Genomic DNA, 15,025 nt, shown 5'->3' with positions numbered 1-15,025 from the left:
ATAAAAGCCTATAGGGAATATGCAAAGGTAAAGAAAATCGACATATTTCGTGTTACCGAAGAGTAAGGAGAGGAAGACTTCTTTTTACTCTTAATTACTGGGTATTTTTATTTTACCATTTTTCACATAGAATTGTATAACTAGTTTTTTTCTCGTGTTGTGTATGACTTGAATATATTTTTGTAATGTCCATAAGCGAATTGAATAAATAAATTTAATTGGAAATGCGTCCTATGTTGTGTAGATATTTTATTGTAACTAGTATGGCATCTTACCGTAGAATTAAGAAAAGTCCAGAAACCGCATTCGCGCATCAAACAGAAGGCGACTAAACTTCTCTTAAACGAGTAGTTTTACGTTTTGATCCATTAGATTTTTTATAGACGTCGCTCAGTACGCAACTTCCGATTTGAATTCAACTATGCCGTGTTGTGTTGTTTTAAAGTGTAAAAATACTTCTAGGATCTTAAAGAAACAGTATCGGATCACATTTCATGTGTAATTAGCAAATTCATGTGTAAGTAGCAAATGCATTACTTAAAAATTGATTTATTTTTCCATCTGTCAGATTGTCGAAGAAATTAAAAATGGATATTTCGTTAGTGTTGCCCGGGTAGTAAATTTTTTTACCTACTTTGTTCATCTAATGAGAGAACTAATGAAAATTGGACCTTGGATTGAGCAACTCTGTGGTGGATATTTGACCGAAATTATCTTTAAAACATCAAATATTCTTTAACATGATATAAGAATATCCGTTTTATGTAAAATAAAATTCGTTTTATATTTTAAGTTCAAAGTTCATTAATTAAATAACTCTTATTAAATGACCCTGTACTTATCTACTCTGTTGTGTCAATCAAAGTTTCCGCGCGCACAATAAAATTTTAGAGAAATTAACAGATTGCTTTTTTAAATCTAACATTTGTGTTATGATTATTTTTTTCCCGTCAAGCAACATTACCCGGTGACTTCACGAATGCGCGTGGTTAAAGTGAGGCATAGTGGGAGAATTGTTGGACACAGTCCGATGTATTCAAATATGATTCTACGCTCCTTCTGGACTATTCTTAATTCTATGCATCTTACCTATCTTGATATTATTTTTTCTGTATCTTATATTTTATTCATGTCATTATTGTATAAAAATGAAAGTATAGTAAATAAAAACTTGATTCAAAATCAATTCACTGTTTTATTTGTTACGGTGCAGAAAATATTCAATTAAAAAAAAAAACCATGGCCGTCTTTCTATTATTATATTCTGCTTTTGTGCCAAAGACAGGCCATACCACAAATACAAATCATCTGAGGGTCTATGGATAATTTTTGGTAATAATTTATCATTCTCTTTTTGTTTGTCTATTGATTTCAAGAAATCAATTTCATTGGTTCGTTTTCTGCCAGAGTGCCAGAATTCAGAATTTTCCTGGTTTTGCTTCGCTTTTTGGCCCTGCGATAAATTTTCACATTTTGCAACTCTTATTTCCAAACACAGCCTTATCAGTAAAATGAGTTCAATTCGGGTAAGATGCAAATATGCTTAATCCCTTTAATATTCGTGATTTTGACATTACAATAGTCCACAACTCGCTGATATTATGTAATACTATTTTTGAAATAATTGTTTCTTTCAGGGGTTTTCAACAATTGCTAAGGCTGGAGTGAGGGCTTATTCCAGCAAAGGTGTAAGCACACAATATTCTCCGTTGTGCCCAAAATTGAAGGCGAAGCAAGAACTTTTTCAGGTTAGATTCCTTATTAACCTAAATGTTCGCATATTTTATTTTAATGATATAATTTATTATTAATTCTGTGATGTTAGGTATTATTGTTTTGAAATTTTATGTTAATATATTATTGGTACACCAAAATATATATTTATTCCTTTTTATATAATGACAAGATGTTCTTGCAAACATAAACATTATATACATTGTCAAAGTTACAAATACTAAAAAAAACATTCTTTCGATGTTCAAAGTTTACACAGCGGCCCTCACAACTGATAATTTCTTTATTAAAAGAAAACTACGGCCATTATAACAAAAAAATAAATATTTACAAATAAACCAAAATTATAGGCCAATTATAGTTTTCTATGCATTACTAAATACAATGTCAAAAAAGCAAAAAAAATGCGTAACTTTAAAAAGCCATTCCGCATCATTCCACGTTTAAAAAATAAATAAAATATTACAATAATAATGAAATAACAAAAAAATTTAAGAAAAAGTTTTTTGTTTACTCAGACTTAAAAATCTTTTCGCCGGCGGATCCATATTATTGATATTGATATTGTGAGAGCTGTGGTCCCTTAATATCATAAGTTTTTTGATCCAAGAGGTGTTAGGGTTAACTACCTCAACTTGATATACATTGTTTTACACAATTATTTACAACCGCGTATGTGAATTCTCACGTACCATGAAGCCATTTGGCTTAAAATTTTAATGTGTCTATAAATTGTCAGAATACTTAATCTTAATTTGTACTAAACGAACCTAGAATATTATAGTTAAGTCTGTGGGCTAGGTCTAAAAGGGCCAATCTCGTAAATCCCAATGTTACGGCAGAGTAATTTTACAGCTATTTTGTGATGTTATAATAAACTGTTTGAGGTGTTTGAAACACTACCGCATATGTGTCTAATTTTTTTTTAAATGTATATATTATGTATATCTTTTAATTGACATTTACCCTCTGCAAAATACTGGCAAGAAAAAAGTTAAATCCGACATTGGCCCTTTTAGATCCAAGACATAGAAATATCTGTTCTAATTACACAGTTTTATGTGAGCTGTCTTGATATTTCTAAAAAAAATGCACCTCGACTAGGCAGTTCATTAAAATTATATTTTTTTATTGACCGTTGTTATTTTTCAGATTAAAAAAAAAGCTATATACAAAGTAATAACAAACTTCTTCACAAATCTCCTGAACTTTTCCCATTTCTTCCCTCTCCCCAATTCGATCTCCCCTTTCTGGCACCTATTCAAGTGAAACTCTGCATGCCATAAATTTTGTAAGTTTTTAAAACAAGGTGTCATCGTGTAGTAAGTAAATTTATTATATCTCTATATATTTTTCAAACAGTATGTTTGCTAAATTTAACAAGTAATTAAATTTATATCACCCATTAAACGTAGACAAGTGGCATTCCCTTTCATCCCATCCCTATTCCTTAATTAATATAAAAAAGTTAAATTATATTGGGTAGTTCGTTTGTATTCAAAACACGTGGAATCTAAAAACTAACTTCTGCTTATTTACAATAATAAAAATACGTAAATAGTTTTATTCCACTTTTATTTATAAATTTTTACCAGTGACCGGGTTTCGTCGTGACTGACATCGTCAGACTGGTAGGAGACTAAACAAATTTCTATGTTATATACAAGTGCAAGCAGATGTAAATCATGGTTTTATATAATTATGGAAATATTTTTTTTTTTTAATTAAAGCCATTTAAGTATAAGGTAATAACAATTATAAGAATATAAGTTTTATTATATACATTCAAACAAAACTTATTACCATTATTACCTTATACTTAAATGATTTTAATTTAAATTCTTTTATTTCCATAATTATATAAAATCATGATTTTCATAATTACGGAATCATGACCCCTGCTTGCACTTGTATATAACATAGAAATTTGTTTAGTCTCCTACCAGTCTGACTATGTCCATCACAATGAAACAATTTATAAATATAAGTGGAATAAAACCATATACATATTTTTATTATTATAATTAAAATGCAGTTCCACCAAGAAATGTCAGTAGAAAAACTCAATATATTCTGCTTATTTATTTAAATGTGTTGATTATAGACATAACTTTCTAATATCTTTTGATTCTTTACTCGAAGTTGGCCAAGGGCCGGTTTTATAATGTATAAAAATATAAAATACGATTGCTGGGAGGTCAATGAAGTTAAGTTTATTTCTTATATTGTTTGTATATCTAATAGTATGTGTATTATCTTTGCCTTATACACTGCGGAGTAAAAAGATATATAAATGGATTACTGTATACTATTAGAATATAGAAGAAGTAATCAAAAATGAATTAAGCGGAGGACAAAATAAATAAATAACAATGTGCGAAAGCATCTGTCAGTGCTAAATACAGCACCGGCACTGAAGATAACGGATCATAATGCATTTAACGGAACGGAACAACTATGGGTGGCTTCAGCTGGACGACAGAATTTGATTCAGGATACGGTACTACCCGATGTAGGGAGTACCACTTTACTCACCGTTAAACTACTGGGAGTTTTACTTAATTCTGACCTTTCTCTTGACGCTCAAATTAGTAGAACGATAAGCTCATGCTTCTACCAGCTGAGAAAAATTAAATGCATACGCAAAAGTTTGCCAGTTGATGCCGCCCGTCAATTAATAAATGCGTTTGTAGGGTCTAGAGTCAATTGTTGTAATGGTATATATGCAGGTCTACCAATGAACAAAATGACTCGCCTACAGTATTAAATGCTGCAGCGAGACTTATTTTCGGAATTTCTAAGTTCAGTCAGATCACTCCACTACTTCAGAATTACATTGGCTAAGTTTTCCACAGATTGTGGAATACAAACTCTCTTGGCTTATGTATAAATTACTGCACAACTCTGCTCCCGAATATCTGAGGGAACTATGCATTCCAGGTGAACTAGCTGATGGGCGTCTTACGCTTAGATCAGCTACGTCTACGGCGAGATAAAAAGTTATTATACCTCTACGCAAACAGCGCACTAAATTCAATGTGTAATTAACTGTTTATAAGTAAACAAATTTTTAAAAAGATGATGTTTTCAACTTGTAATATTTTACAAATCTGCCATCGATTTATCCTTTTTCATGTACCTATGTTTAAACTAAAATCTCTCTTATAGAAACTATTTTAGCATATTTTTGTTTAATATTTCAGGTAGATAATGATGTTCCCGTTTACCTGAAAGGCGGTACCATGGATAAAGTTCTGTACAGAATAACCATGTTTGGTTGCTTGGTTGGAACAGGATGCACCCTTGTCTTCGCGTACCAACAGGCGCAGAAGTAAATTTGTTAACAATGAAACAAAAGCCTTTGTCGAGCATTTCTATTCAGATCACAAATCATATATTTCAACAAATACATCTGTACTAGCATTTAAATTGCTTCATTCCACTATATTCCAATAGTAAAAGTCAGGCATAAATATACTCAATTTATTTTTTTATATGATTACTTTACAGATTTAATATGATTTATTTCAGATTTATTACTATTTTTATACTTACAAAGGCATTTACTGTAGATTCAGATTTTGAAACATATAAAACTGAGATGATGTATATTATTTAAACTTGTTCTCCTAATATTGTCAGGACAGGTTAGAGAAGTAGAAATAAAATATTAAAATTGTGTTTCATTTTTATTATTTCCCATACAAATCAACTAATTCCTCACCTTTAGCAAGGCAGTATTATATCTTATCAGATATATTATTTCAATTATAATGACGAGTTAAGTGTTTTTTTTTTATTTGTTAATAAACTCAAATTAAACCAAAATTTAAAAAGTATATATGTATCGTATTACCATCGCTATGATTTTTTTAAGTATTATAATAAACTCCACTCGTGACGTCTCGAGTTATCGTGAATGAGTTGTAGTGACATTTAAAAGTAGAACCCCGTAGCTGTCAAAATACACAAAACGTTGAAAAAAACGGCCAGCCGAAAATGGGAATCTATCACAAGAAATAACAACGCTATGATTGATTGGTTGATTCACGAGAACCTGTGATGTTGTTAATGGCTGGATTTTACCCTCTAAGGGGTTTTTAAAAAATAAACATTTCTCAATCCATCCTTAGAATCATTTATTTATTTAATTTATTCATTCAAAATTACACTTGTTTACATATTCATGAATTTATTAAAGGCTGTGCCCGTGATAAGCCATAATAATTAGCACTAAAAAATACAAAGTAAAATTATAATGGCATGTGATGCAATAGAATAACAATCCAGAAAAAACAAAGTATATTTATATATATTCTCAAATGTAATTTCAAAAAACTAAATTTTTAAGTGTCATCGGCACGGGAAATCCCAGTGAGGTCACATTATTTTTATTATTAATTATAGTTTGTAAGCGAAAAATATGAATAAATAAATAAATAATTCCTCTGTACATGTGATGTCACTGAACTCCTTTTCAACGGCTTAACCTATTTACGTGCGGTTTTCAGAGAAATATAGATCTTGGCACAGTGCATGTTCATAGATATTAAAATCTCCAATCTAATATGTAAAAAAGAAGTAAAGAGCATAAATGTTTTATTCATCGATCTACCAGGGTTGCATTTGAGGAGAATGCATTGAGAAAAAATGGAAAGATTTTGTTTTTTTGTGTATAAAATAAGTTTGTTTTTTAATGTTTACAAACAGCATTTGTTTTTTGTGGATCTCAATCAGATTCTTTCCTTAAATTCCTTATAATTTCCACCCATTTATTTCTTTTTACTGAATTTTTGGTAATACTAAAATAATATCAAATTCAATACATTTTTAAAAATCGTATTCTAACAAAGTACACCCCTCTGTTTTTTTTTTTTTCTTTATTAGGGCCTACTACCAAAACTTGATAACATCGGCCAAAAACAAGTTACATTTATAAACATAAGAAAAACATAAACAGACAGGAATAACAATATACATACAAACAAAAGACAAGAAAAATATATGTACAAGAATAACATCAAAATATCAATTGTAATAATAAACACATATCCAAACCAATAAAAATTTCAACATAAATTGAAATAGGCACTAACAGAAAAACCCACCAAAACCTGATAGTGCCTATTTAACAGAAAATAGAAACTTACAGTAAAATTAGAAGGAAGATAGAACTTAATAACTAGAAAAATTACAACAGAATAATAAAAATATTAACAAACTTAATCTTATATTAATAATAAATTATAACTATTAAAAATTAAACGTCGGAAGTAATAATGACAAAATATTTTACATAAACCTAAAAATGTAAGATAAATTTATTGTAAAAAAACAAAGAATTTAAACATAATTATTTCAATGACACAATTATTACAAATCATAATAGGGAACAGTTTGAACTTAAAAAAATATAAACAGAATTGATCAATAAACAATTTGTACAAGAAAAAATTTGAGATAAATGAATTGGAAAGGTTATAAAAAACATAAGTAAAATATCAAATATTTTTTTTCCTCCCAGTCATTAAAGGACATGTAAAAAAATGTGATTAAGATCTCCAATGCCTTCACATTCGCAGGCATTGGATTTTCGGTAGCACTAAAATAATATTAAATTCAATACATTTTTAAAATCGTATTCCTACATAAGTACACCCCTCTGTTGTTGAGAAGACTGGAGTTTGACGTTTGCAAAAAGAATGCCATATTTGAACAAATATTTATTTTATGTTTTGGAATTCAACCATAAATAAGTACCTAGGTACCTACTTAAATTTAATATTCGAATATTAACAATTTTTAGTTTTGGAATTCAATCACAAACAAGTACCTAGGTACCTACCAATAAAAAGTATTTTCAAGCCAATAAGCTGACAAGCCAACGTTCGGGCAGGACAACGTTTGTCAGGTCAGCTAGTAAATAATAAAATTCCAATGAAGACAACTTTAAAAAAAATCAGATAAAAATACTTAAATATAAATTATTAGTATTAAAGTTTATTCAGTCAGAGAAGGAAAACATTTTTGAGAAGGTAATACGGAAATCTAGGCATTTACAGAGCTTACAATCTGTCATAAGCTGGTTTAAGTGATCACGCAACATACTGAACATCCACCATTATGTCTATGTTTGAACATCCACATTTTGTTAACTCTACATCTGTTGAATTTTATGAAGAAAACCTTTATTGATATGGGTGAGATGTATCTGGCTGAATTATTTCACCTATTAGGCAATGCATTAAAATATTTTTAAATTCTCACCCTTTCCTTCATGTGAGGATGGCGGCTCCACTCGATATTATTTTTTATACCAGCTAGTTAAATCAAAAATATTTTGAGCATGTCCGGATGCTTGTAGACAAGGTTAGATTCCACCCCCTAGGGAGTTATCAGGATTGAAATTTATTACAGCAGAGAGGAAAATATTTAGATTTATGTACCTTTTACTAAATTCAGGCTTGCGGTGTAATGGTCAGCCCGTTTGCCTACCATACAACAGTCCTTGGGTTCAATTCCCAACATAATCATCATCCCTTTTCTACACCTTATGGTGCATAGGGCACTGCATTGGTACACCAATCGCAGCATATCTGGATCATTTTCGTTACATGAAAGTAAGACGATCAGTTTTACGCTTCAGGTGTCAGTCCAGGGACTATGAAATATTTTAGTGTAAAACACTTTTTAAACGAGTATTTCATGTCAACTGTGCAAGGAATCGAACCCGTGACCTCTTGCATGGTAGGCAAACACGCTGACCACCACCATGAGGCTGATTCCCGACTTGGTTGATATGAAATGTTTATTTAAAAAAAAGGTATTTTCATACTAGAATATTTCATAGTAACGTAAAACTGATCATCTTACCTTCATGTAACAAAAATTATCAAGATACGCTGCGATTGGTGTACCAATGCAGTACCCTATGCACCTAATATTAAATTAATATTTTATATTATGCTTATTAAGTCTCCATGGAAACATCTACATCTTGATGAAATACCCCGAGGAGTTAACCAAGAATTTGTCTATAAAGATTTGGACATTCACAAAATATAATCAACTTAATTTTTCGACAGAATTCTTTCTGTCCATGTGTTTTCGTTTTGAAAAAAAAAGACATCTGCTTAGCCGCTTCCTGAATGAGGAAGTTCAGTGCCACGGGAAATTGAATACAAAAAATATTTTCTTACGCTTAGTAAAAATTAGAGCATTTAATTGTATAGTGAAACGTATGAAAAAATTTTACAAAAATGATTTTGATAAAAATGAACTATTTTGAACGACGTCACTAGTTCTCCGAAACCAACCATGACAGTGTTGTGATACATTTTCGGTTACTGGGAAGCCAACCCGCCAATCAGTAGAGAACTTCAGACATCACAGGCGGAGTAATTTCAAAATCGCCAAACTTAAAAAAATCATAGCACTGATAATGCAATACATAAAAATATTTTTAAGAACTTTCATTATTCTCCACTTACGTTAGATGTGGAATTCTTGCCGTTCTTGTCTTTTCATCTAAAAAAAAATAAACACTTAAAACCTAAAAATCTTAAAATGAATTATTGTTTAATTTTTTAGTACACAGTATAGTCCCTATGATAAAAACAATTAAAATCTGAACCTGTTTGGTCAAACAAATTTCTGGATTACTAGAATTTTACATAATGCAATAAGTAAGGGTGAGATAAGTATTATTGAAAAATCATGAAAGGAGCTCTGTATTGCGTTGGACATACAGAGCAAATGGACAAGGGAACTTTAGAAGAATTACGATGCGAATATTAATGGATGCAGAAAACAAGGAAGACCGAGAAAGACATGGCATAACCAAATTCAACAAATACTTAAAGATGAACATGTGCAGGAGGCGAGGTCTGTATGCAGGCACAGTGATATGGCATTCTATCCTCTGTGCTTGACCCTACAGCGTGATGGTTTCTTTGTTTGTAGAATGTTTAAGAAATAAAATAAACTTTATTGATGTACACATCTAGTTTATGTGTTAACAATATTTGATGTGTTAACAATATTTGATGTGTTTTTTTTCCGATGACCACCTTCTGCATGGTTCTAACATGCAATTGGTATTTCCGGTGGTTTGGATTACTGAAGGTTCGAAGAATAGAGACTAAACTAAACGGTAGTTAACTGGGTAAGTAAAGTCATAGATATGTATGTATAATACGTTTATTCAATTAGGTTGAACTTGTATGTGAAATTTACAAGATGGCATTGTTTGTACATCTGCTGTAACTATGCTGTTGATTCCTAGGCTCGCTAGTCCTCCCCTAACCAGTCCACAGGTGTAGGCCACAAACTAAAAACAAACATATCTGTATTAATAACAGTAAAACCCTGAAATATACATAAAAGGAATCAGTTAAAAGATAATAAATATCAACAATGTTTGATTATGTCCAAATGCTTGCAGACTGGCTGGATTTCCTCCCTAGGGAGTTGTTCGTATTTAAATTTATTTCAACAGAGAGGGAAAAAGTTTTCGAGAAGGGAATATGGAAGTCTAGGCATTTACAGGGCTTATGACCTGTCATTGGCTGGTTTAAGTGGCCACTTTACACACTGTGTAACATTCACCATTCTGTCCATGTTTGAACATCCACATTTCCTCAACTCTTCCATCTGTTGACTTTTGTGAAGTAAAAGAGCTGAAACCTTTATCACGTGGGTGAGATTCATCCGGCTGAACCAAATCACCTACTAGGCAACGCCTGGAAACAATTTTCCAATTTTTATACTTCTTCTTTTACCAGGTAGTAATTCAACAATGTTTGATTATGTCCAAATGCTTGCAGACTGGCTGGATTTCCTCCCTAGGGAGTTGTTCGTATTTAAATTTATTTCAACAGAGAGGGAAAAAGTTTTCGAGAGGGGAATATGGAAGTCTAGGCATTTACAGGGCTTATGACGATGAATTTAATCTTAAGGTTAGACTTATATAACGCAAACTCAGTTGTAAGAGTACATATATTTGTTTGAATAATTCATATTCTTCAAAAAAACGTGGCATACTGAATAAAAAATAGTGCTTTTATTTATACACATTTCATTGAAAATAAACTTATAAATCAACAGTAAATGATAGTTTTTATTTTATGATTTTACTAGTTATTTAAATGTTAATGTGTCATTTATACAATGAGGAAGTTCAGTGCTGGGGAAAATCGGATATAAAAAATGTTTTCTTAAATAAATAAAGCAAAAAAAAGAAAATATTCAATTGTACGGCGCAGATTCTCATAAATGGTTTTAATTAAACCTAACTGCTTCAAAACATCACAGGTTCATGTGAACAATGTCAATGTAATGCCAATAACCAATCTATTATAGCATTGTTATGTGTTGTGATGGATTTCCGGTTTACGGGTAGCCATTTTTTTCAACGTTTAGAGTATTTAGAGAGCTACGGGGTTCTAATTTTAAATATCAGCAGAAGAGTAATTACAAAATTTAAAAAAATTATATCGATGATAATAGGATACATAAAAATATACTTTTAATTTTCGGCTTAATTTGACAGTCAATTGACAATTTATTTATTTTTTAAACCGCTGAACTTCCTCATTATCTTCAAAATTATTGCCTTACAATAATTTTAATTACTTGCTGGTATGTGGACGATAGATGGTCAATTAGATATTGCACAGTGTTAATATATAAAAAATTAATTGGACTTACATGTAAATTTGACTTACAATGATAGGCTACCTGATGCAAAAGCTGGAGAAATAAAATCCAAAATTGAGATAAAAAAATAGATTGCCAATTTATTGGAGCGGATAGAGGAAAACACAATGTCTCAAATGCTGTATTGGGTGGTAGTCATTGAAACTGGTTGGTAAAAATAAAGTTATTTCCACCTCGATGGAGGCGCTTCTAATGGGGTTGATTACAAAATAACATATTTTTTAAATGATTGAGTATTCAATAAATAAAAATTGCTCTTACTCTAGGCGCAAATTCGAGATACTGGTGGCCATTGGAGAACTTTGTCAGGAAACGAAAGAAGTTATCTTGAAGGACATATACACCTTGGTGATTAGTCCGCAAGTTGTCAATCTGCTTCTTGTAGATACATGTCCAGAAGTCTGTGCAGATAAACTTCACTGTGTCCAATTCATCCTTAAATCGTGGCCATTCCCGAGTGAGTCTTTCCATCACTTTATAACCAGCGGAAAATCCAATGTATTCCACAACAGATAAATCTGTGTCCTGAAAAAAATTTAAGTGAATTTTAGAAATTCCCAGTCGCTAAAGGAATCTGGGGCATTAATAGATCATGTTATGGAGCATTTATAAATAAAACATTTAAAAATGTGACGATTTAATTTTTTTTTTTAATTTAATGGAATCATAGAGTTAAAAGCAAAACCGTTAGTGTCTGTGGTCACTGTTTTTGGGAAAACCAACAAAACCAGTAGTAAAAAGACTATTTCTTTTAAACGTGCAACTTGTGCTTGGTATAACCATCAGCCTGCCCACCATATACTGCACACCGCATCTGAAGACATGTCTCCTTGGCGGTGCCCACATACACGGAAAATTTGCTTGTTGCCGAACGAGAAAATCTGCCCGAAGGAGCTCTCTGTAATCTGGTAGCCTTAGCATCTTTGCGCTGAAAGAAAGTAATCCAGAAGTACATAAAATCGGTTTAACCATCAGTGAAAAGACTATTCATTTTAAGTTCAATGAAGAAATAGTCTTCTTGCTACTGGTTTCGTTAGTTTTCCCAAAAACACTGATCATGGGCAGTGGCATTTTTTCTTTTAACCCCGTCACATATAAGATTAAGAGGATATTTGTTATGTTTATGGCAGAAGTTAGTAACTGATTTTACAAGTTCAGTATAGCACATTTTTAAAAATATTTTTTATGTTTATTTGTCAGCCTCGTGGTGTAATGCTCAGCGCGTTTGCTTCCATGCAAGAGGTCTCGGGTTCGATTCCCGACATGGTTGGTATGAAATATTATCACATTGGTACACCAATCGCATATCTTGATAATTTTTGTTATATGAAGGCAAGATGATCAGTTTTACGTTACTCTGAAATATTCTAGTATGAAAACACCTTTTTTAAAATAAATATTACACATCAACTATGTCGGGAATCGGCCTCGTGGTGGTGGTCAGCGTGTTTACCATGCAAGAGGTCACGGGTTCGATTCCTTGCACAGTAAACATGAAATACTTATTTAAAAGGGTGTTTTCACACTAGAATATTTCATAGTCCCTGAACTGGTACCTGAAGCGTAAGACTGATTATCTTACCTTCATGTAACAAAATCGAATGAGATATGCTGCGATTGGTGTACCAATCCAGTGCCCAATGCACCATTAAGTGCGGAAAGGGAATGATGATGATGTTTATTTTATTAATTTTTCATGCCCATAAGGCTTTTAAATACATAGAAGTTATGTAAAATGTGAGTATATAAACAAAATTTCTTTTTTTTAATACAATATAAAGAAGTAAAATATTGAAGTGTTTAGAAGTAAAGTTGGTGTATAATTTTTTTTTAAATGAAGCTGTAAAAGAGAGAAAAAATTGTGATATATTAAAAATATTTTAAAAATTAGATAAACAAATAAAATACAAACATATGAAAAAAATACAGTTTAAAAAGCTAGGTACATAATATTATAGTACAATATAAACATATGAATATTAAGTGGTATAACTGTTAACTGTCTTCTGTATGCGGATGATGCCGTGCTTCTTGCTAGCAGCAAAGAAGACCTTCAATTCTTGGTAACAAAAGTCTACGATGTATGCAAGAAAAGCGATTTGCTTATGAATGTTGATAAATCGAAAGTGATGGTTTTTGAAAGGGATGAAAATATAACTAAATGTGAGATCAGTGTGAACGGAGATATTCTGAATCAGGTAGAAGAATTTGTGTACCTGGGAAGTATGTTTACTAGGGACGGAAAGGCTGATAAAGATATTGAAAGGAGGGTGAGTGCCGGGAACAGGGTGAACGGTGCACTAAAATCTACTTTGGCAAACAAATGTTTATCGCAGGAGGCTAAACTAGCAGTTCACAACGGAGTTCTAGTTCCAACTCTAATGGTATGGAATAGGAAAAATAATGATGAAAGTATGTTGAATGCTGTCGAAATGCGATCCCTCAGGCGTGAATGTGTGGTAAAACGATGTATGATAGGTGCACAAATGTCGAGATCCGTGAAGTGTGTAAGGCTGAGACATGCATTATTGACAGAATCAAGAAAGGGGTGCTGCATTGGTTTGGACATGTAGAGCGAATGGACAGCGAAAGAACGGCTAAAAGGATCTACGATGCAAATGTTGATGGATGCAGAAAACGAGGAAGACCGAGAAAGACATGGCACGATCAAGTCCATCAAATACTTGAAGATGGACATGTCAAAAGTAGGAATAATCGGCGTGCGTGCATGAGAAGATGTATGAATGTAGAGGAAGCGAGGTCTGTATGCCAAGATAGAGTGTTATGGCGTTCTATCCTCTCTGCCTACCCCTACGGGGAAACGGCGTGATGGTTTGTTGTTGTTGTTATATTAAGTTCTATTTGATATGGAACATATACATTGATTTTTTTTAAATTTACAATTGAAAATAAATTAATTGATGACAACTTAAATTGCAATATCTCGCAAACAGAAAAATGTTAGTACCCAACTTCTGCCAGACAGTAAGAAATATTAGTATTTAAAGAGATAGAAGTCCGTGTAATATATTCTTTCTTTTAAGATCAAAGTAACCATTGTAACGCAAATTGAGATTACAAACCTTAACATCTTTGTTGTCACTTTTCTGCTCCAGGGCGTAATTTATAATTTCACTGTGTAAAAAGTCGAATAAAGTTTCATCTGCCATGGCAATTCGACGGAATAAAATTCAATAATTTTTGAGAAATTTAATCAGAGAAACTTTAACTGATATGGAGCGTAAATAACAGTAAATAAAAAAAGCGGTGAGATTAAAATATTTTCAAAGGATTGATTTTATTTCCTTAGTTGGTCTACATCCAACATCGAGATGATCCGATTTAACTTTTACAATCTAACCAGAATCACTGACTTTGACATTTCAAGACATTTGTAATTTTGTATATCTGTCAATTAATGAAATGTGCTGCCAACTGAAAAAAAGTGTATTCGTTATCTACAAAAATGTTCTTACAAAATAATTGTTTTTTTGTTTTAAATGCAAGATTTAAATTCAGTAATCGATATAATCTATTATTTTTTATGTACAATATCAGTGCTTTCAAAAAATAC

At 31.6% G+C, this 15,025-nt stretch overlaps 2 protein-coding genes across 2 annotated transcripts; one reads left to right on the top strand and one right to left on the bottom strand.

Moving 5' to 3' along the window:
* Positions 1-1,324: 1,324 nt before the first annotated feature.
* Positions 1,325-5,415, top strand: LOC148272884 (cytochrome c oxidase subunit 7A1, mitochondrial-like). The gene is made up of 3 exons (XM_088239459.1): positions 1,325-1,526; positions 1,638-1,748; positions 4,938-5,415. Exons 1-3 carry the CDS (start codon positions 1,512-1,514, stop codon positions 5,067-5,069), a joined length of 258 nt encoding a protein of 85 aa, XP_088095585.1. The 5' UTR covers positions 1,325-1,511; the 3' UTR covers positions 5,070-5,415.
* A 4,500-nt stretch (positions 5,416-9,915) lies between these two features.
* Positions 9,916-14,884, bottom strand: Trs33 (trafficking protein particle complex subunit Trs33). The gene is made up of 3 exons (XM_088239457.1): positions 14,535-14,884; positions 11,713-11,976; positions 9,916-10,063 (listed from the first exon to the last, which is right to left on the bottom strand). Exons 1-3 carry the CDS (start codon positions 14,619-14,621, stop codon positions 9,938-9,940), a joined length of 477 nt encoding a protein of 158 aa, XP_088095583.1. The 5' UTR covers positions 14,622-14,884; the 3' UTR covers positions 9,916-9,937.
* Between the last annotated feature and the right edge of the window lie 141 nt (positions 14,885-15,025).

This window comes from Micrasema longulum, unplaced genomic scaffold (genome assembly GCF_059751315.1).
Source record: "Micrasema longulum isolate JH-2025_06_02 unplaced genomic scaffold, ASM5975131v1 h1tg002169l, whole genome shotgun sequence".
NCBI lineage: Eukaryota > Metazoa > Arthropoda > Insecta > Trichoptera > Brachycentridae > Micrasema > Micrasema longulum.
The sequence above is the reverse complement of the archived record's forward strand: the minus strand, read 5'-3'. Positions and strand labels throughout refer to the sequence as shown.